The 22134-nt window shown below is 43.4% G+C and overlaps 1 protein-coding gene across 3 annotated transcripts in view; it reads left to right on the plus strand.

Annotated features, from left to right (window-relative positions):
* LOC147101722 (disabled homolog 2-interacting protein-like) overlaps positions 1-22134 on the plus strand; it is an 824147-nt gene that overhangs the window by 151895 nt on the left and 650118 nt on the right. For all 3 annotated transcript variants that reach the window (XM_085965569.1, XM_085965573.1, XM_085965570.1), the window contains exon 3: positions 12858-12981. In XM_085965569.1, coding sequence (XP_085821695.1) covers positions 12858-12981 — 124 coding nt within the window. The remainder of the gene's footprint in view (positions 1-12857; positions 12982-22134) is intronic.

Here is a 22134-nt window from a genome sequence, read left to right on the forward strand (position 1 = left end):
CAGGTTGTTGCTGCCCTTTATTTTACTCATCTAATACGCAAGTGAAAGGAACAGCAAGGTACGCCCATGATGCCTTAATTAGTGAAGACAAGCCCATTCTGGAATGAGATACTCAGAGCATGGCGGTCCTAAGTTTTATTCCTGATCTGATTAACAACAGAGGTTCTGACATTAGACTCAAACTCGGGCTAGACAGAGAAAAAATTAGCCAGGGTTCCTGCACATCATTGCTATCTAGTGCCCCCTGCTGGAAAGTGTGTATTTAAATGTAAGCTCTTTCCACTCTGTCATAAGGTTGTGGGTTCAATTACCATTCTGAGACTTGACTACTTCAGTGAGGGAGTCCCCCAATGCTGGAGGTGCCATCTTTTAGATGAGATGTTAAACTGAGGCCTTGTATGCCTGTTCCGTGAACATAAAAGATCCCATGGTTTTTTTTTTGAAGAAGAGCAATGTCCTGCTAACATTCGTCCTTCAATCAACATCACCAAAACAGATTGACTGGTCATTTATCTTGTTGCTGTTTGTGGGACCTAGCTGTGTACAATTGGCTGCCACTTTTATCTACAAAATAATAATGACTACACTTCAAAAGTAATGAATTGACTATGGAGTGCTTTGGGATGTCCTGAATGGCATTATTATAACTACAAATCTCTTTCTTTAATTTCTGGATGTTGGGTGCGCATATGATTAAGTTAACTTGTGATGTGTAGCCTACCAAAGCTCTGTTTTGGTTTACACATGAAGAATGGTCATTTGGACGAGAGCAGCTCTTGTTCTTGGAACCGTACGCCAACATGAGTCACATCTTCAGGAGAGGAGGGGAGATAAATGGAAACACAAAAAATTCTCAAAATAAAGCTAGAGCAACAAGGTAAAAGATTGCCTCCCCCTAGATCCTCCAGGAAAGATAAAGTGCCAACTTTTTAAATTTAAGTACTAGTAACCAAGTTTGTGGGCTGTCTCTAACTTTTTAAGCTTAAGGCTGATGACTACCATTGCAAAAATAAAATATGTATCCCATCTCTTCTTTTGACAGCCATGTAAAGATGATGTTAGAGAGAAAATATTTTTTACAACATCTTTATTAATGAGGGAGATAAATGCTACCATGGCCTCCATAGTTTATATCAGTGAGTGCTGTTGGTGAAAGAGTTACTGTAATGAGTGTTGCTGTAACAAAAATAAAGCTCGTTGGTCCTTAAATGGATTTTTTTACTGTGTGGAACATAGAAACATAGAAGATAGGAGCAGGAGTAGGCCATTCGGCCCCTCGAGCCTGCTCCGCCATTCAATGAGATCATGGCTGATCATCCAAATTCAGTACCCGGTCCCTGCTTTCTCCCCATATCCCTTGATCCCTTTAGCCTTAAGAAATATATCCAACTCCTTCTTGAATATATTTAATGAATTGGCCTCTACTGCCTTCTGTGGTAGAGAATTCCACAGGTTCACCACTCTCTGGGTGAAGAAATTCCTCCTCATCTCTGTCCTAAATGGCTTACCCCTTATCCTTAGACTGTGACCCCTGGTTCTGGACTCCCTGACCATCGGGAACATCCTTCCTGCATCTAGTCTGTCTAGTCCTGTTAGAATTTTATAAGTTTCAATGAGATCCCCGCTCATTCTTCTAAACTCCAGCGAGTATAAGCCCAATCGACCCAATCTCTCATACGTCATTTCTGCCATCCCAGGTATCAGCCTGGTGAATCTTCGCTGCACTCCTTCCATGGCAAGAACATCCTGCCTCAGATAAGGCGACCAAAACTGCAGACAATACTCAAGATGTGGTCTCACCAAGGCCCTGTACAACTGCAGCAAGACATCCTTGTTCCTGTACTCAAACCCTCTCGCTACGCAGGCCAACATACCATTTGCCTACTTAACTGCCTGCTGCACCTGCATGCTTACCTTCAGCGACTGGTGCACAAGGGCACCCAGGTCTCGTTGCACTCCCCCTTCTCCCAATCTATTGCCATTCAGATAACAATCTGCCTTCTTGTTTTTGACACCAAAGTGGATAACCTCGCATTTCTCCACATTATACTGCATCTGCCATGCTTCTGCCCAATCACCCAACCTGTCCAAATCATACTGGAGTTTCTCGGCATCCTCCTCACAGCACACACGCCCACATGTTCAAATGCAACACAGTGGACAATGATGAAAAAAAAAGCTTCTGTGTTTTCCTCATTTTTTGAACGATAGCTCAAACAGTAAGTGAAATGGAAAAAGTTTAGTGTAGTTAGATGCTGTCAGCACAAGCATTCTTGGCACTTTGATCTCACAGTAATAGTTTCCATCTGGACGGTGATATCCTGTCTTCAGAGGGCTGCTGCTTCCAGTAAGGATGTGGGAGCATAGTTCTCTGCTGTCTGCAGTATTTCCCAGCACAGATTCCAACGCTGTAGACCAAAGGTGTTTAAACAATTATGTATTATATAAATAACATTTTTAAGACATTTATATATTTAATCAAAATAGCACGGCAGATAATACGTTAATAAAAGTTGGATCCAGAATTTGTGTAAATGTATATGGGATATCCATGTAAAGGCAATGTATAACATTTAGTTGCACTTCAACTATAAGTAAAACATACTAAACCTAGATACATTGCTGCAGTTATCAATTTAATTACTGTACGCCAAGTATGTTGTACGTAATTCTCCAACTGCCCAATAATGTATTGAATGAAGTATTACATGATAAAATGTGGAGTCATGGTACAGTATGATTGATATTAATATTATAACTGAGATTTGTGTGTGGAGAGTTATTAGTCGTTAATACCTTATTATACATGTACAGCAGGGGAGAGCATGACGAGGGAGAATACGTAGAGATTAGGAGAGAAGTCAAAAAAGATTAGGAAGACAAAGAGGAACCATGAAATGAAATTATCAAGGAACATAACACTCTATTCATATACCTGTAGAGTATTTTGCTAATCAAAGGAAATTCGGGATGGGAATAGGGTCATCAAGCGATGGACAGGATAAAATCACAGGCAGCGATAGCAAAATATTAAATAATTACTTTGGTCTCCCTGGTAAATACTAAAGCAATCAGCTGGATATGACTTCGGAAGATGAGATTAGAAATGATGATATAACCGTGTTTAAAATAAAAATAGCAACATTAAATAAACTAATCAAACTGAAAGAGGATAATACCCCTGGTCTGGACGGATTACATCTATGCATTTTAAAAGAATCTAGAGGACGATAGCATAGTGGTTATGTTACTAGACTAGTAATCCAGAGTCTTGGACTAATGATCCAGAGACGTGAGTTCAAATCCCACCATGGCAGCTGGGGAATTTAAAGTCAGTTAATTAAATAAATCTGGAATGAAAAGCTAGCATCAGTAATGGTGACCATTAAACTACCGGATTGTCGTTTAAAAACCCCATCTGGTTCACTAATGTTCTTTAGGGAAGGAAATCTGCTGTCCTTACCTGGTCTGGCCTATATGTGACTTCAGACCCACAGCAACGTGGTTGACTCTTAACTGCTCTCTGAAATGGCAGAGCAAACCACTCAGTTCAGAATCACAGAAATCACAGAAATCACAGAAACCCCACAGTGCAGATAGAGGCCATTTCGGCCCATCGAGCCTGCACCGACACATATCCCACCCGATCCCCGTAACCCCTACACCAACACATATCCCACCCTATCCCCGTAACCCCACGTATTTAATCCCCCTAACACTAAGGGTCAATTTATCATAGCCAATCATCCTAACCCGCACATCTTTGGACTGTGGGAGGAAACCGGAGCACCCGGAGGAAACCCACGCAAACACGGGGAGAATGTGCAAACTCCACACAGACAGTCACCCGAGGCCGGATTCGAACCCAGGTCCCTGGCGCTGTGAGGCAACAGTGCTAACCACTATGCCACTCTTATGACAAACAATAATAAAACTGAATGGACCACCCGGCATTGACCCAGGCACTGGCTTCGGACACGACAACGGCACACGCAGCCCAGTTGACCCTGCAGAGCCCTCCTCACTAACATCGGGGGACTTGTGCCAAAATTGGGAGTCTAGCAACAGCCTGATATAGTCATACTCACAGAATCATACCTTTCACCTAATGCCCCAGACTCCTCCATCACCATCCCTGGATATGTCTTGGCCCACCGGCAGGACAGACCCACCAGAGGTGGCGGCACAGTAGTATACAGTGGGGAGGAAGTGGCCTTGGGAGTCCTCAACAGTGACTCTGGACCCCATGAAGTCTCATGGCTCCAGGTCGAGCATGGGCAAGGAAACCTCCTGCTCATTACCACCTACTGTCCACCATCAGCTGATGAATCAGTACTCCATGTTAAACACCACTTGGAAGAAGCACTGAGGGATGCAAGGGCACAGAATGCACTCTGGGTGGGGGACTTCAATGTCCATCACCACAAGCGGCTTGGTAGCACCACTGCTGACCGAGCTGGCTGAGTCTTGAAGAACATAGCTGCCAGACTGGGCCTGCGGCAGGTGGTGAGACAACCAATGCGAGGGAAAAACCTACTTGACCTCATCCTCACCAATCTACCTGTTGCAGCTGCATCTGTTCATGACCGTATTGGTAGAAGTGACCACCGCACATTCTTGTGGAGACGAAGTCTTGTCTTAACACTGAGGACACCCTCCATCGTGTTGTGTGGCACTACCACTGTACTAAATGGGATAGATTCAGAACAGATCTAGCAGCACAAAACTGGACATCCAGGAGCAGAATTGTATTCGACCACAACCTCAAGGGCCGGCATATCACTCGGTCTACCATCACCATCAAGCAAGGGGATGAGCCCTGGTTCAATGAGGAGTGTAGAAAAGCATCACCAGGCGTACCTAAAAATGAGGTGACAATCTGGTGAAGCTACAACACAGGACTACATGCGTGCTATAGACAGAGCTAAGCGATCCCACAACCAATGGATCAGATCAAAACTTTGCAGTCCTGCCACATCCAGTCGTGAATGGTGGAGGACAATTAAACAACTAACGGGAGGAGACGGCTCCATGAACATCCTTATCCTCAATGAAGGCGGAGCCCAGCACGCGGGTGCAACAGACAAGGCTGAAGCGTTTGCAACCATCTTCAGCCAGAAGTGCCGAGTGGATGATCCATCTCTGCCTCCTCCTGAGGTCCTCACCATCACGGAAGCCAGTCTTCAGTCAATTCGATTCACGTCACCTGATATCAAGAAACGGCTGAGTGCACTCGATACAGCAAAGGCTATGATGGTTAGAAGACACAAAAAACATTCCTGAAATAATGGGAAACCAAGGGTCTAGAGAGAATGAGGAACTTAAAGAAATCAGTATAACTAAAGACATAGTACTGGAGAAATTAATGGGACTAAGTGGCGACAAATCCCCTGGACCTGATGACCTGCATCCTAGGGTTTTAAAAGAGGTACTGCAGAGATAGTGGATGCACTGGTATTAATCTTCCAGAATTCCCTAGATTCTACAACAGTCCCCAAGGATTGGAAGATGGCAAACATAACCCTGCTATTTAAGAAAGGAGGAAGAGAAAAAACGGGGAACTATAGGAAGTGTGAAGTTATCCACTTTGTAGGAAAAACAAAAAAGCAGAATATCTTTTGAATGGTGAGAGACTGGGAAATGTTTGCACTCGGGGACCTGGGTTCTTGTACATCAATCACAGAAAGTTAACATGCAGGTACAGCAAGCAATTAGGAAAGGAAATGGTATGTTAGCTTTTGTTACAAAGGGATTAGAGTATATAAGAGTAAAGAAGCCTGAGACCGGAAGGAGCAGACCTGGTGGGAGCACAGCGAGAGTGGAGCAGATAAAAGGAGCAGTCTCGAGCAGCAGCAACTCGACAGAGGCAGTTTTTGAAAAAGTGATATCGGCACAAGGGAAGGAGCTGATTGGTGAGTAGCTGGGGAGTGTTTTTTGTTAAGTTTTAAGTTTATTTCTGCTGGGTTAGTTTGTAGTCTATTAACTAGAGGTATGGCAGGACAGCCATAGTCAAGTCCACGGCACCATGGGTGGCTCAGCTGCACGGGGTGGAGGGGGGGAAAGAGTGGAAGAGCAATAGTTGTAGGAGATTCGATAGTTAGGGAAGCAGACAGGCGTTTCTGCGGCCATAGACGTGACTCCAGGATGCTATGTTGCCTCCCTGGTGCCAGTGTCAAGGATGTTACTGAGCGGCTGCAGGACATTGAGTGGGGAGGGTGAACAGCCAGAGGTCGTTGTCCATATCTGTACCAATGACCTAGGCAGAAAGAGGGATGAGCTCCTGCAGGCAGAGTTTAGGGAGCTAGGAGAGAGATTACAAAGCAGAACCTCAAAGGTAGTAAGTGAGTACAGGAATAGGAGGATGGAACAGATGAACACGTGGCTGGAGAGATGGTGCAGGAGGGAGGGCTTTAGATTCCTGAGGCATTGGGACCGTTTCTGGGAAAGATGGGACCTGTACAAGCCGGATGGGCTACACCTCAACAGAGCCGGGACCAATATTCTCGCGGGGAGGTTTGTTAGTGCTGTTGAGGAGGGTTTCAACTAGCTTGGCAGGGGGATGGGCACCAGCATATAGAAGTAGAAAAGAGGAATAAGGTGCATAAAAGAGTGAGTGTGTTGGATAGTAATAGAGAAGATAGTACTAGAGGCGGTAGTAGCACCATATTAGATAGGAGTAGACTAAGAAAGACTACGAAAAATTCAAACATGAGTTTAGAATGCATGTACGTAAACGCACAGTGTGGTAAATTAAGGTTGGTGAGCTACAAGCACAATTAGCCATGTGGCAATATGATGATGTGGCAATAACAGAAATGTGGCTTAAAAACGGTGAGGACTGGGCACTTAATATTCAAGGGTACAAGGTGTTCAGAAAAGATAGGGAAGGAAAAAAGGGAAGTTGGGTGGCAGTGCTGATTAAGGAAGACATTGTAGTGTTGGAAAGGGAGGATGTTCTTGAAGGGACAAGGACAGAATCAATTTGGTTAGAGTTGAGGAGCAAAAAGGGTATGATCACGCTATTGGAGGCATTCTACAGGCCTCCAAATAGTGAGAGGGAGGTAGAGGAGCAAATCTGCAGGGAAATCGCAGAGATATGCAAGAGCTATAGAGTGGTGATATTGGGGGACTTTAATTACCCAAATATCGATTGGGATAATGCTAGGGTAAAGGGAAAGGAGGGGGAGGAATTTTTTGAAATGTGTTTAGGAGAATTTCCTTGACCAGTATGTTCTTGGCCCAACTAGGAAGGAGGCATTGCTGGATCTGGTGCTGGGGAATGAGGTGGGCCTGGTCAACCAAGTGTCTGTGGGAGAACACTTGGGAACAAGTGATCATCGTATCATAAGATTTAGATTAGCAATGGAGAGGAGCAAGGAACAATCTAGAGTGGAACTTCTAAACTGGAATAGGGTTAACCTCAATGGGATGCGAAAGGATCTAGCCAGGGTAAAATGGAACCAAAGACTGACCGGACAAACTGTAACGGAACAATGGGTGATCTTTAAGGAGGAGATTTTCCAAGTACAGGCTAGGTACATTCCAACAAGAGAGAAGGATAAGGGAACCAAAGCATAGGCTCCTTGGATGACGAGGGAGATAGAAAAGATGATGAAACAGAAAAAGAGGGTGTATGATGCATGTCAGGTGAATTCTTCAAAGGATAACCAGACCAAATACAATAAGTTGAGAGGATGTGAAGATGAAAATAAGATTGGCAAAGACAGAATGAGAGAGTAGAATGGCGGTTCCCATAAAAGGGAACCCAAAAATCTTCAACCGGCATGTAAACAGTAAGCAGGTAGTAAGAGGTGGGGTGGGGCCTATTAGAGACAAAGAAGGTGATATATGCTTAGAGGCGCAGGGCAAGGCTAGAATACTCAATGAGTACTTTGTATCAGTGTTTACTAAGGAGGTGGATACTGACAAAATATCGGTAGAAGCAATGGAAGGGGTGAAATTTGATAGACAGGATGTTCTAGAAAGGCTGGGTATGCTTAGAGTGGACAAGTCAGCTGGTCCAGATGGCTTGCATCCCAGGTTGCTAAGGGAATTGGAGGAGGAGATAGCAGAAGAGCTTACCATAATTTTCCAATCTTCCCTCGATGCGGGGGAGGTGCCTGAGGATTGGAAAGTGGCAAATGTGACACCATTCTTCAAGAAAGGGTGTAAGGACAATCCTAGTACAGTAACTACAGGCCAGTTAGTTTAACATCAGTAGTGGGTAAAGTTTTAGAAACAATAATCAAGGAAAACATTAACAGGCATTTGGAGAAGTTTAAGCTAATTAAGGAGAGCCAACACGGATTTGTAAAAGGCAGATCGTGTTTGACTAATCTAATTGAATTTTTTGATGAAGTAACAGAGGATTAATGAAAGGAATGCAATGGATGTTGTCGACATGGATTTTCGGAAGGTGTTTGACAAAGTACCACATAGAAGACTGGTTAACAAAATTGAGGCTCATGTAATAGGTGGTTCAGTGGCAGCTTGGATAAGGAATTGGCTTAAGGACAGAAAATAGCGAGTTGTGGTAAATGGCTGTTTTTCAGACTGGAGGATGGTAGACAGTGGTATTCCGCGGGGTGCTAACGGTTACCGCCGCTGCTAACCTCCTGCTGAATTTCGCGGGAGCTGTTGGCGGCGCCGCGCCCAGGCGCAAGTTGCTTTGCGCCCCGTTAGCACCCTTTTTTAGGGCGCTAACGGGAGGCACAAAACAACCAAATCTTTAGGCCTCAATGTTTTCAAGAGGAGACTGGATAGGCACTTGAGGGAAATAAACTTGCAGGGCTTTGGGGATAGAGCGGGGGAATGGGACGGACTGGTTTGCTCTACAGAGAACCTGCACGGACTCAATGAGCCGAATGGGCTCCTTCTGTGCCGTTATGACTCTATGATTAAGTCTTACTATAATTATACAGGGCATTGGTGAGGCCACACCTGGAGTACTGTGTTCAGTTCTGGTCTCTTTACCTAAGGAAAGACATATTTGCTTTAGAGGGAGTGCAGTGACGGTTCACTAGACTGGTTCCTGGGATGGGGAGATTGTCCTATGAGGAAAGATTGAGTAGACTTTAGAAGAATGAGGTGTGATCTAATTGAAACATATAAAATTCTTAAGGGGCTTGATAGGGTTAATGCTGGGAAAATGTTTCCCCTGGCTGGGGAATCTAGAACGTGGTCACAGTCGCAGAATAAAGGGTAGGCCATTGAGGACTGAGATGAGAAATTTCTTCACTCAGAGGGTTGTGAATCTTCGGAATTCTGTACCCGAGAGCTGTGGATGCTCAGTCGTTGAGTATATTTAAGAGAGAGGTCGATAAATTTTTGGGAACGAAGGGAATTAAGGGATATGGGGATAGTGTGGGAAGGTGGAGTTGAGATAGAAGATCAGCCATGGTCTTGTTGAATGGTGGAGCAGGCTCGAAGGGCCAAATGGCCTACTCCAGCTCCATTTCTTATGATTGAGCGCACTGTATACAGCAAAGGCTATGCGCCCCGACAACATTCCGGCTGTTGTGCTGAAGACTTGTGCTCCAGAACTAGCTGTGCCTCTAGCCAAGCTGTTCCAGTACAGCTACAGCACAGGCATCTACCCAACAATGTGGAAAACTGCCCAGGTATGTCCTGTCTACAAAAAGCAGGACAAATCCCATCCGGCCGATTACCGCCCCACCAGTCTACTCTCAATCACCAGCAGTGATGGAAGGTGTTGTCGACAGTGCTATCAAGCAGCACTTACTCACCAATATCCTGCTCACCGCTGGTCAGTTTGGGTTCCGGCAGGACCACTCGGCCAGACCTCATTACAGCGTTGGTCCAAACATGGACAAAAGAGCTGAATTCCAGCGGTGAGGTGAGAGTGACTGCCCTTGACATTAAGGCAGCACTTGACTGAGTGTGGCATCAAGGAGCCCTAGTAAAATTGAAGTCAATGGGAATCGGGGAGCGGGGGGGAACTCACCACTGGCTAGAGTCATACCTAGTGCAAAGGAAGATGGTTGTTGGAGGCCAATCATCTCCGCCCCAGGACATAGCTGCAGGAGTTCCTCAGGCTAGTGTCCTAGGCCCAAACTTCTTCAGCTGCTTCATCAATGACCTTCCCTTCATCATAAGGTCAGAAGTGGGGATCTTCGCTGATTGCGCAGTGTTCTTTTCCATTCGCAACTCCTCACATAATGAGTGCATGCAGCAAGACCTGGATGACATTCAGGCTTGGGCTGATAAGTGGCAAGTAACATTCACACCACACAAGTGCCAGGCAATGACTATCTCCAATAAGAAAGAGTCTTGACATTTAATGGCATTACCATTGTCGAATCCCCCACCACCAACATCCTGGAAGTCTCCATTGACCAGAAACTTAACTGAACCAGTTACTTAAATACTGTGGCTACCTGAGCAGGTCAGAGGCTGGGTATTCTGTGGCGAGTGTCTCACCTTTTCACTCCCCAAAGCCTTTCCACTATCTACAAGGCACAAGTCAAGAGTGTGATGGAATACTCTCCACTTGCCTGGATGAGTACAGCTCCAGCAACACTCAAGAAGCTCGACACCATCTCAGACAAAGCCACCCGCTTGATTGGCACCCCATCCCACCCCATTCATTCCCTCTACCACCGTGGCTGCAGTGTGTGCCATCTACAAGATGCACTGCAGCAACTCGCCAAGACTTCTTCGACAGCACCTCCCAAACCCACGACCTCTACCACCTAGAAGGACGAGGGCAGCAGGCGCATGGGAACACCACCACCTCCAAGTTACACACCATCCTGACTTGGAAATATATCGCTGTTTCTTCATCGTCGCTGGGTCAAAATCCTAGAACTCCCTACTAACAGCACTGTGGGAGTACCTTCACCACATGGACTGCAGCGATTCAAGATGGTTCACCACCACCTTCTCCAGGGCAATTATGGAGGGGCAATAAATGCTGGCCTTGCCAGCAACGTCTCCATCCCAGGAACACATTTTTAAAAAGGATAGCAGTGGCACTATTACACATATTTAATAATTTGTTAGAAAAGGGTGTGCCAGTGGACTGGCGGATAGCTAGCATTATACCTATATTTAAGAAGGGAGATAGAACATGTCTAGCGAGCGCCACAGGCCAATCAACTTAACATTGGTGGAATCCCTACTAAAGGAGAAAATAGAAAAACATCTAGAAACCAAAAAATATATAATAGTCAGCATGGATTTCAAATGGGAATGTCTTGGTTGACCAACCTCATTGAATTCTTTGAAGAGGTAACAGAGGGAGTAGAGAAGGGTAATGCAGTAGATGTAATTTATCTTGATTTCCAAAAGGCCTTCGATAAGCTGCCATATAATAGGCTAATGAATAAGGTCAGAGCATGTGGAGTCAGGGGATAAGCAGCAGAATGGATAGCTAGCTGGCTGCAAGACAGAAAGCAGAGAGTATGGGCAGGATTTTCATTGGGCCTTGGAGGCGTGTGGGGAGTTAAAATCCAGAAATGGGGGGGGGGGGCGCGAACCCATCACGCCCCCAACCTGCCTCCATGCCAGTTTCAAAGGAGGCGGGTACCCGACCCGCGCTGGGACCCGCCTCCCCAAGGCGGAAAGGGGATTAGTGCCAATTAACTGCCTGTTAACAGGTAGTTAACTAGCAGTTTTTAGCCTAATCCCTATTTTCATTGTTGAAATGTGGGATTCCCGATGGCTCCAAACCACGCCAAGTTAGTGAGGCGGGCCGTCTGGATGAAGGGCTTGGAGGGGGTCGAGATGGGTGCATGAGTGCAGAGGCAAGTGTGTTTGGTGTGTTTAAAGTGTTTTAAAGAAGTTTTACTTACATTTACATACCTTTACAGCCTTCCTTCCCTCAGGTCTCGGGAGTCTCTCATCTCACCGGCACAGAAAGCAGAATGGCCGTGATCTGTCAAAAATTGCAGCATTCAGCTTTCTGTTTCGGGGAGATCTCTAAATCATCCTGACAGGAAGGAATTAACTTAGAGTACAGATTGTCAGTGTTTGACAGCTTCAAACAGCTGTGAAACGCTGATATATCATCTGTCAAAAGGTCTTGACAGATGAAATATCAATCTGTGACATCACCTGTTGCCGGGTGGCCCTTAATTGGCCTGCTGGGCGGGCACAACAAGGTCAATCAAGTCAAAATCGTGTCGGTTGGCTAGAACTCGATGGAGGAGGGACTACAACCCTGAAAGTTGTAGTCCTGCCTCCTACCTGACGACTCAATGAAAATCCAGCCCTATGGATAAAGGGTAGCTATTCAGAGTGTCAGAAGGTGGAAAGTGGGGTCCCACAAGGACCAGTGCTGGGACCACTGTTGTTCACAATTTATATTAATGATTTAGACTTTGGAATCAAAAACACAATTTCTGAATTTGCAGATGATACCAAATTGGAGATGGGGAATTGTCAATACTGAGGAGGACTGCAACAAATTACAAGAAGACATTCATAAACTTGCAGAATGGGCATATATTAACATAACTGAACATAGATTAAAACCTGAAGCAAAAACCATATATGCCTTAATGATTTCATAGTTAAACTTTAATTATTCCTTTACCTGCAGGCAAAATATAAAAGCCAGCTGTTGTCTGAACATCCACATGTCTCATATGACACATTGGTTTTGAGCTTCCCTTTAGCTGATGCATCAAATCCAATGACCTATCTGTAATTAAAATGCATTAGATGTTTGATAGCCTTGACTGCACTAAGTCAGATAAAGGCCCTGTGGATCCCCATAGTATTGTAAAAATTTATTGACACAGTTGACTGATGAAGAAGATATTCCAATCAAGATGTTTATGGACAGTTATTCTCCTGTGGGTTTGAAGAATCATACATTATATTATTTTTTCCAGATTCATCCATTGCTGCTGCAGGAGCGGCGAGCAGAGTCATGTAGGGCAAGGCTACTACGTCGAACTGTTAGTGTTCCTTCTGAAAGCCAGTTTCCAGAATACCAACCAGATCTCTCTGAGCATGGTGAGTTGTAGCCATTATTAATTTGTATCTTACTGAGTTTACCTGTCAGCTACAGTAGCTGTTTAATAAAAGAAAGTAATTTGATAATAGTCCTTTTTTAGACTTCTGTATGGATTAAGTCCTTGTGGAAAATAAACAAATTCCAATTTCTCTTTCATTGAAATTGTTTGATTTTTAAAAATAATTTAAATATAATAGCAATTTGTTAAAAATTGGCTGTTTTCTAAATAAAGCAAAGTATAAACAGATGTCAAAATAATTTGGAATAGTAGACTTGTACTGGGAGGCGGGTTGCAGGGTGGGGGTTGAAAGGCTCTAGAATTATTTTAACCCAGGTAAGCTTTACATGTTGAGGTTACAAATTAAATATGCAGCAGTGCAAAACAGAAACAAATCGTTGTCTGTTTTAAATCTCCGTCAAAGCAACTTTTAGGTACAGTGAAATGATCTTGATTATTTATTGTGGTACAGTATTTGCTCAAGTTGTGAACAAGTTATTCTAAATGCAGGTGATAATGAAAATTGATGCCAGCATGTTCTGCTCATTTTGAAAAGACAGCCAAATGGATTTCAGTTTCCATTGATTTAGCCTTGAAGAAACTGACAAATAGATGTTTGGTGAAGGGATGGTGTAGCTTAAGTGCTTTCTGTGACCTTTTTATATAGTGCATACAGCAAAAAGTCTTTTCCAATTAAAAAAAAAAGATAATGTTAGACCACTGTAGCTTAACTGTGTTTGTACAGCTCAGTGCTTATGACCTTGAACATCATTTTGTTTCTGACTTATATACTACAATGTATATACTCTACTTTTCATGACTATTTGGTGGCATTCTAGTTTCTGGATCAAACATTTTCATCTATTGCAAGTAATAAAAGTTCACTATGCACTTGCACAATCTTAAATTTTATATTTCTTTTTAATCCAGAAATGATTGTTGCCGCTATCTGCGAATTAATGTTTAAGACATCTGTATGACATTTCTTTGTCCATTATTTTAGTGGTAACCAATTTAAATTAAACTGACTAATGCCTGCATTAAAATAGCAGACAAAGAAATATCATATGAGCATGTTAATTGTTTGTCTAATTCCAGTTTTAACAGTTGTTTGTGTGTTTTGGTAATAAGAATATAACAGCATAAGAAATAGAAGCAGGAGTAGGCCATACATCCCCTCGGTGCTCCAATACGTTGTGCCAAGATTGCTAGGATGAAGGCTTGCGTTTACTAGTCTTCACATGGTGAATTCCTAACCCTTGCTGTGCTGTTGGAAGCGCTGAGTAGAGGACAAGACATTCAAGGCTGCCCTTACACACCATATAGCATTCAGCTCAAAAACTACATTGGCAGAGACCTGGGAGCAGGTTCCCCACCTGTTTCCTTCCGCCTCCACCCCCCACCCCCCACCATTTTCCTGCCCCCCACCTGAGGGTTCCTGGGTGCCAGCAGCCTTTCGAGACCATGTTCAAGCAGCTATTCTTCACGTGTAAACTTAGACTGTGAATGTTACCAGGTTAGTTGACCATGGAGGATATCATAATCAAGCCTGATCCTGTTCCTTAGTGTCAAATCATGAGCATTTTTTTCCTTCTGTTGGAGGAATTGGTTAAGATTATTCATAATCATTTTATTTAGGACCCATCAGAGAGAGGAAGTTTTTATTCACTTTCTTGGGCTGGGTTTAAATCTAATTTTCAGAGATGGAAGGATGGTGCACTGTGCTACCCCATCACTCATTGTTTTCTGTATAAATATTCATAATTATACTCAATAATTTGAGAATATAGCATAGAATTATAGAAATTACAGCATGGGAGGAAGCCATTCAACCTGTTGTGTTTTTGCTGGTGCTAGCTCTTAAACTAAAACAACCTACTCCAATTCCATTTCCCTGCCTTTCTCCCATATCCATTTTTATTCTTCCTTTTCCTGATACACATGCAATTTCAGCTAAAATTATGAAATAGCCACTTGGGATAAAAGATCTATCTTCTAATAACTCTGAAAATATTTCTCCCAACAGCCCCCTTGCTGCTTCTAGTGATAATCCTCAATCAATGCCCTTTATTACCAATTCACTAACCAATGGAAACAATTTTTCACTGGTTATCCTCTCAAACCTTTCATAATTTTGAAGAGCCCCCATCCCCCTCTATTGGATTCCCACTCAACCTCCTCTGTTCCTGTGTAATTACATGAAATAATCTAAAATATTATTAGAACAGTATAAGTAGAGATGCAGGTTGTCACCACACGGACTGCAGCAGTTCAAGAAGACGGCTCACTACCACCTTCTCAAGGGCAATTAGGGATGGGTAATAAATGCTGGCCTTCCCAGCAACGCCCACATCCCATAAACGAATTTTAAAAAATGACTAAATCTAGCGTTAGGCCTTTTGAATATGTAAATTAGGGGCCTAGCGCCTGTTAAAGGACCACTTTTCAAAATTAGTCAGCGATGAGCAGGGCCGGCGTCTAAACTGTCAGAATTCTTCAGTGGCCCCTCTGGCCACCAATGAGCGGTGAATTATAAAAATTAAAAATAAACTTTCCTAGAGGAGCAGGAGTGCTTCCCACAGCTCCAAAGGCATTGACGTAAGAAAACTACTAGGCACTTGGTCAGAGTATTAAACAAGGCTTTAATTGACTGTTTCACAACATGGAAGTCTAGTTATCCTTCACTAGTTCCTGTTTACAAAATGTCCCTGAGCAAGCTGGACCCGTGCCCGAGTATTTATACTCTCCCTGGACAGCGCCACCAGCAGGCCGCCCAGTATATTTCATAAATTGTGCCATTCATGTAGAAAGGACTTATGTCAGGCATCACGATCCCTGCGCCCGGTTTGCGCCGGCAGACCAGCGTTTTCTACCCTCTTGACTTTCCATCCATTTAAATGATGAAGAATCAGCAGCTGCATGTTTTCCCGATCAGAGTTTCCTGCGAGTGCTGCTCTTTGCTGGGAGGGCCTGGTCAGGGAATCAGCTCATTGGAATGCAGGCAAACATGGTGCATTCTGCACCAGTAACTTTCCAGAACAACAGAGTGTTGTACAGGAAACTTTGTGATATCCGACACCGACGGGACCGAGCTGTTGCCGTCCCATCAAAACTGCCGGACAAACCATCGCTAATGTTGAAACATACGGAGATTTTGAGCTTCATATCTGGCAACAAACCCAGTTGCTTAGCAACAGCTTCTAAACAGTCGGACGTACCTTGCAAGCATCTCTGTAGCTTAGCAACAGCTTCAGCGAGACCCTGCAGAGCCTGACTGGTGAAAAAAAAGCAACGAAAAGAAAAAAAACCTAACAAAACGGCTCCTGATTTTTGCCGGTGGCTCGAGCATTCCGGACAGTTAACCTCCGGATAAACCAAAGTTTCCTGTACAACCAATTAAGCTGTGTTTTTGGTGATATTTGTTGAGAGCAGAATGTTGGCCAGGAATTCAGGAAAACTCTCTCCTCTGAACTAGTGCTATGGGATTTTTATAATCTACCTGAGCACCTTTAGACCAAACAGCATACCCTCAGCACAATAGCAAAATACTGCGGATGCTGGAAATCTGAAATAACAACAGAAAATGCTGGAAACAGGCAGTATCCACGGAGAGAGAAACAGAGTTTAAGTTTCAGGTCTGTGACCCTTCGTCAGAATACCCTCAGCACTGGACTGGAGTATCAGCCTTGCCTCTGCACTCAAATCTTGACTTGGGCATGGAGCTCACACCTTTCTGACCTAGAGGTGAGAGTGCTACCAATCTGAAACTTCACTCTAGTTTGTTAGCTAAAAATAAGTTGTTTTTTTTAAGCTGGTCAGTTACAAGTATCAGCTTTGTAACTCCCAGAGATGATTAGAGCTATTTTTCTCTCTGTTTCTAGGATTGAGAGAGGAGAAGAAAATTTTTTGTGGCAAATTGTCACCCTAGAATTTTATATAGTATGAGTTCTGAGCTGGTATGACCTGTTAATAGCAGCATTGCTTTCTCATCCCATAAACGGCAGCAATGGTTATTCATTGTTTGGTTTGGCTATGAAAAGATTAAAAAGGGTGTGCTTATGAAAATTTACTGAGTTCAAATTTAATTTATTTCTTAAGTAAAGCTATAGAGGATGAGCATCTATCAAAAAGTCTTGTCTAGGCATCTCTTGAACTATTGTTTCCCTATCACAGTGTAGGAACTTTCTCTACCCTTGATCTTACACCTGCAAGGCAGACTGCAGAGCTGCTTGGACAGCTGCTTGGGGTGCTTCTGTCATCCCAGGCATGGCCCTATAGCACAAGCTGATTTGTGAGGGACCAACCCTTTAAATTAGCATAAATTCAAATCACAGTTTCTGGCATACACAAGTTAAATGAAAACTCACCACTATTCATCAGAAGCTGGCACGATAAAAATCCTTCTCCGCTAACTTTATAAAAAAAGACATAGATCTTCTGGATCTCTTATGGGTTACTATATCTGTCCTTTTAATGGTGCTGCTTCCAGCTTTCTTGTCCTCACTGGTCCTGTGCCCAATAGAGCGTGTTCAGTAGTTCTTAAAATCCACCCTTTTCATTATAATGGGGGCAACAGAAAGTTCCTGTGCTGCATTACCTCCCTGGGTGCTGCTCACACATTGCCCCTGAACCGTGTCCACCCAAGAAAATCAGCCCTATTTGTAATGATCAGTAACCTGTCATTCTGGAATGGTACACTAGGTGGTGCTGTATGTATATAAGAGTGGGCTACCCACGATGCACTAGGCTACCCACAAGGCAGCAGTCAAGATGGAGGCCTCTACAGATACTGTACCTAGTCCACGTGCTCAATAAAGTGTCTAGCAAAAGCTAGCTGTTCTTAATAAAAACGACTAGTTATTAATGAACATAACATGGTACCAGGATTGGTAAGATCTGCTGAATATTGTGCAACGCGACATGGAGAATTTGAAGCCACCAGAGCATTTGAAACTCACAGGAAATGTCGACTACAATTGGCAGACTTTTAAACAACAATTCGAACTCTACATTGGGTACGGTACGAAGCCAGACGCAAGGAAAATAGCGTTGCTGCTCACGGTTGCAGGCCCACAGGCGACAGAGGTATTTAATACATTTGTATTTAATCCAGAGGAGAATAGAGAAAAATTAGACGATGTGCTAAAGAAGTTTGATACACATTATTCTCCCAAAAAGAATGAAACCTATGAGAGGTACATCTTCCGTTCTCGGACACAGCAGCAAAATGAGACTTTTGATAGCTTTTTGACTGATCTGAAACTGAAAGCACAGACATGTAATTTCTCTGAGCTGAAAGCATCCATGATTCGTGACCAGATTGTGTTTGGTATTCATGATAAAAAAGTCAGGGAACGTTTGTTGAGAGGAAACCGAACTAACATTGGAAATTGCTGTGAAAATATGCCAAGCTAGCGAGCTAGCTCAAAAGCATGCCAAGACTTTCAGTGAAATCAATGATGATGCGATTGCAGTAAGTGCTGCTGTCGGTGCTGTGTCCTACAAGGGGAAGAAACATGGGCAGAACAGAAGTGAAAAGCAATCGGAGGAAGGAATTTTTAATTGTAAACGCTGTGGTTACAAACACCAGTTAAAATAATGTCCAAAAGGATACAGAAAATGTGCAGCCCTCAGATATGGACAATGCTGAACATAAAGTTAATGCAGTAAAAGAGGACAAACGGATGATCCCACTGCAGGTAAATGCAGCATTAGTTACATTGAAACTAGACACTGGGACAAAAACAAACTTAATCAGTATGAGTGACATTAAAAATATGAAAAAAGCCCAAAATACAGAAAAAGTCAGTACTACTGAAGGACTATAATGGACAGAAAATAGATAGCTTAGGTGTATGCAGACTTAAAGTGACAGTCAAAGACAAAGTGCATCATCTCATGTTTTCTGTTGTGGCTGAAGGACTTGATTCACTACTGGGTGACAAAGCTTGTGAGGACTTAGAACTGGTCAAGAGAGTCTACCGTATAAACTGTGCCATAAGCAGACCAGATGACTTGGTGGATTCTGTAGTGAATAATTTCCAGGATGTGTTCAAAGGATTTGGAGTTCTACCATTCACATACAAGATCCAGCTAAAGGAGGATGCTCAGCCAGTGGTACATGCTCCACGAAGAGTTCCAGCACCCCTGCATGACCGGCTCAAGAATGAACTGGACAGAATGACCACACTAGGAGTCATCAGGAAAGTCGAAGAGCCAACAGACTGGGTTAACTCCATGGTATGTGTAAAGAAAAAGAACAATGATCTAAGAATATGCATGGATTCAAAGGACTTAAATGCAAACATAAAACGTGAACACTACCAGATTCCCAAGCGAGAAGAAATCACCAGTGAAATGTCAGGTGCCAGATACTTTACAAAGCTCGATGCCTCACAAGGATTTTGGCAACTAAAACTGGATGAAGAGAGCACCAAATACTGTACCTTCAACACACCATTTGGCAGGTATTTCATCAGAATGCCTTTCGGGATAATATCTGCATCTGAAATCTTTCATAGAGTGATGGAACACATAATTGAAGGTCTGGAAGGAGTTTGGGTCTATGTTGATGACATCATCATCTGGGGCTCCACACTGAAAGAACACAATGAGAGACTGACTAAAGTGCTACAGAGCATACGCCGGAATGGACTGAAGCTCAACAAAGCCAAGTGTCAGTTTGGCGTCCAGGAAGTCACTTTCCTAGGAGATAATCTATCTGGTAAAGGAATAGAGCCAGATATGGAAAAAGTAAACGCCATACTCACAATGCCCCGACCCACTGACAGAAAAGGAGTGCTACGCATCATGGGGATGATAAACTTCATTGGAAAGTTCATTCCTAACTTGTCAGCCAAGACAGCCTGTCTGCGAGACCTGCTACATAAAACAAATGAGTTCATATGGACAGAAAGACATGAACAAGAGTGGATAAACCTCAAAACAGTGCTGACAACCACACCTGTACTCACCTTCTTTGACCCAACAAAAAGAATCAAAGTGTCAACGGATGCATCAAAAGATGGCCTAGGTGCGGTCTTGCTACAAGCAGAGGGTGAAGATTGGAAGCTTGTTGCCTATGCCTCCAGGTCTATGACTGATACTGAGTGTCGATACGCCCAGATTGAAAAGGAATGTCTAGGCTTGGTAGTTGGACTAGAAAAGTTCCATGGCTACATATATGGACTTCCCACCTTCACAGTTGAGACAGACCACAGCCCACTGGTTGCCATCATAAAAAAGAACCTGAATGAGATGTCTCCAAGGATTCAACGACTCATGATGAAGCTGCAAAGATATGACTTTGAACTGATCTACACACCAGGCAAATACATAGTGTTAGCAGATGCACTATCCCGAGCACCCACAATGAGTCATGTGAGCTCTACTGAAGAAGACGTGGATGTTCATGTGAGTATGGTCACTGCTGCGCTGCCCGTGTCAGACGCAAAATCAAAGGAAACAGTAAAAGATACAGTATTACAAACAGTAATAGAGAACATTTACCATGGTTGGCCAAAAGGTTCCTGTCCAAAATATTTTCACAAGGTCAGAATTGAGTGTCGCAAGTGGACTATTACTAAAACAGAACAGAATAGTCATTCCACAGGCTCTACGTCAAGACATGCTCAAAAGGATTCATGAGGGACACCTCGGAATTGAAAAATGCAAAAGGAGAGCAAGAGACACTGTTTATTGGCCTGGCATAAATAAGGACATTGAGAACATGATAGGCAAATGTGAGACATGTCAGAAACACCAAAACAAACAAGCAAAGGAACCAATGATAGTAGCTGACATACCAACAGCACCATGGCAAAAGGTTGGTATGGACCTTTTTCATTTAAATGGTAAAGACTATCTAATAGTGATTGACTACTATTCTAACTATCCTGAGATGGCGCTGCTCTCAAGCACCACAGCAAGCAGTGTCATAATGCATGTGAAATCCATCTTCGCCAGACATGGAATTCCCAGGATTGCCGTTAGCGACAATGGTCCGTGCTTCAACTGTAAGGAGTGGCAACAGTTTGCAACACATTATGACTTTCAACACACCACATCCAGTCCTTTGTATGCTCAGTCGAATGGTAAGGCAGAGAAAGGTGTTCAAGTTCTCAAGCAGCTACTGAAGAAAGCGACAGAAAGCAAGTCTGATCCTTATCTCGCCCTGCTGAGCTACCGAGCCTCACCTTTAGACTCTGGTTCTTCACCTGCTGAACTCCTAATGGGTCGCAAGTTGCGTACCACGCTACCCTGCTGTGCAAAAGAAAAGCAGAGTAAGGAACTGAGACAAAGACTTCAACTGTTAAAGCTGAAACAGAAATCACACTATGACAAGTCATCCAAAACTCTGAAACCATTGCCAAGGGATGATGTTGTCAGGATTGAGGATCCAGATGCATGGAACAGGAAAGCTACAGTTCTTGAGGAAGTAGGACCAAGGTCATACACTGTTAGAACTGAGGAAGGACAGATTCTCAGGAGGAACCGCCGTTCCCTCCTAAAAACACAAGAGACTATCGAAGAGCAAATCGATGACAATGCTGCAACTGAATCTTGTCACTCACCACCAGAACAATCTAACACAAATACACATACAGGCTCTCATGAAAACACATCAGACTTACCTGTGCTGAGAAGATCCACACGTGAAGTAAAAAAGCCTGATAGACTTAATCTTTGAGTACAAAGAAAACTACATTGAAAATGTATTGACTGTTGAAGATGCTTATGTTGTTATTGATTGATACTGATTTTGTTTAACCTCAAAGAAAGGGGGATGTAATGATCAGTAACCTGTCATTCTGGAATGGTACACTAGGTGGTGCTGTATGTATATAAGATGGGCTACCCACGATGCACTAGGCTACCCACAAGGCAGCAGTCAAGATGGAGGGCTCTACAGATACTGTACCTAGTCCACATGTGCTCAATAAGTGTCTAGCAAAAGCTAGCTGTTCTTAATAAAAACGACTAGTTATTAATGAACATAGCACTATTCTCTTCTAAATATTTTTTGAAGATTGCAGAGTTATTGGTCCAGAAGATGGACCCCATCATGCCTATTTTCCAGGCCCAGAAATTTTCAGAAAGCAACAATTTCACGGCCCAAGGGTGCATGAACTACGTCTGACCTCATATTGGGTCG

Source organism: Somniosus microcephalus, chromosome 23, assembly GCF_052327205.1.
Source record: "Somniosus microcephalus isolate GS21.2 chromosome 23, FLI_Smic_1.0, whole genome shotgun sequence".
Lineage (NCBI taxonomy): Eukaryota > Metazoa > Chordata > Chondrichthyes > Squaliformes > Somniosidae > Somniosus > Somniosus microcephalus.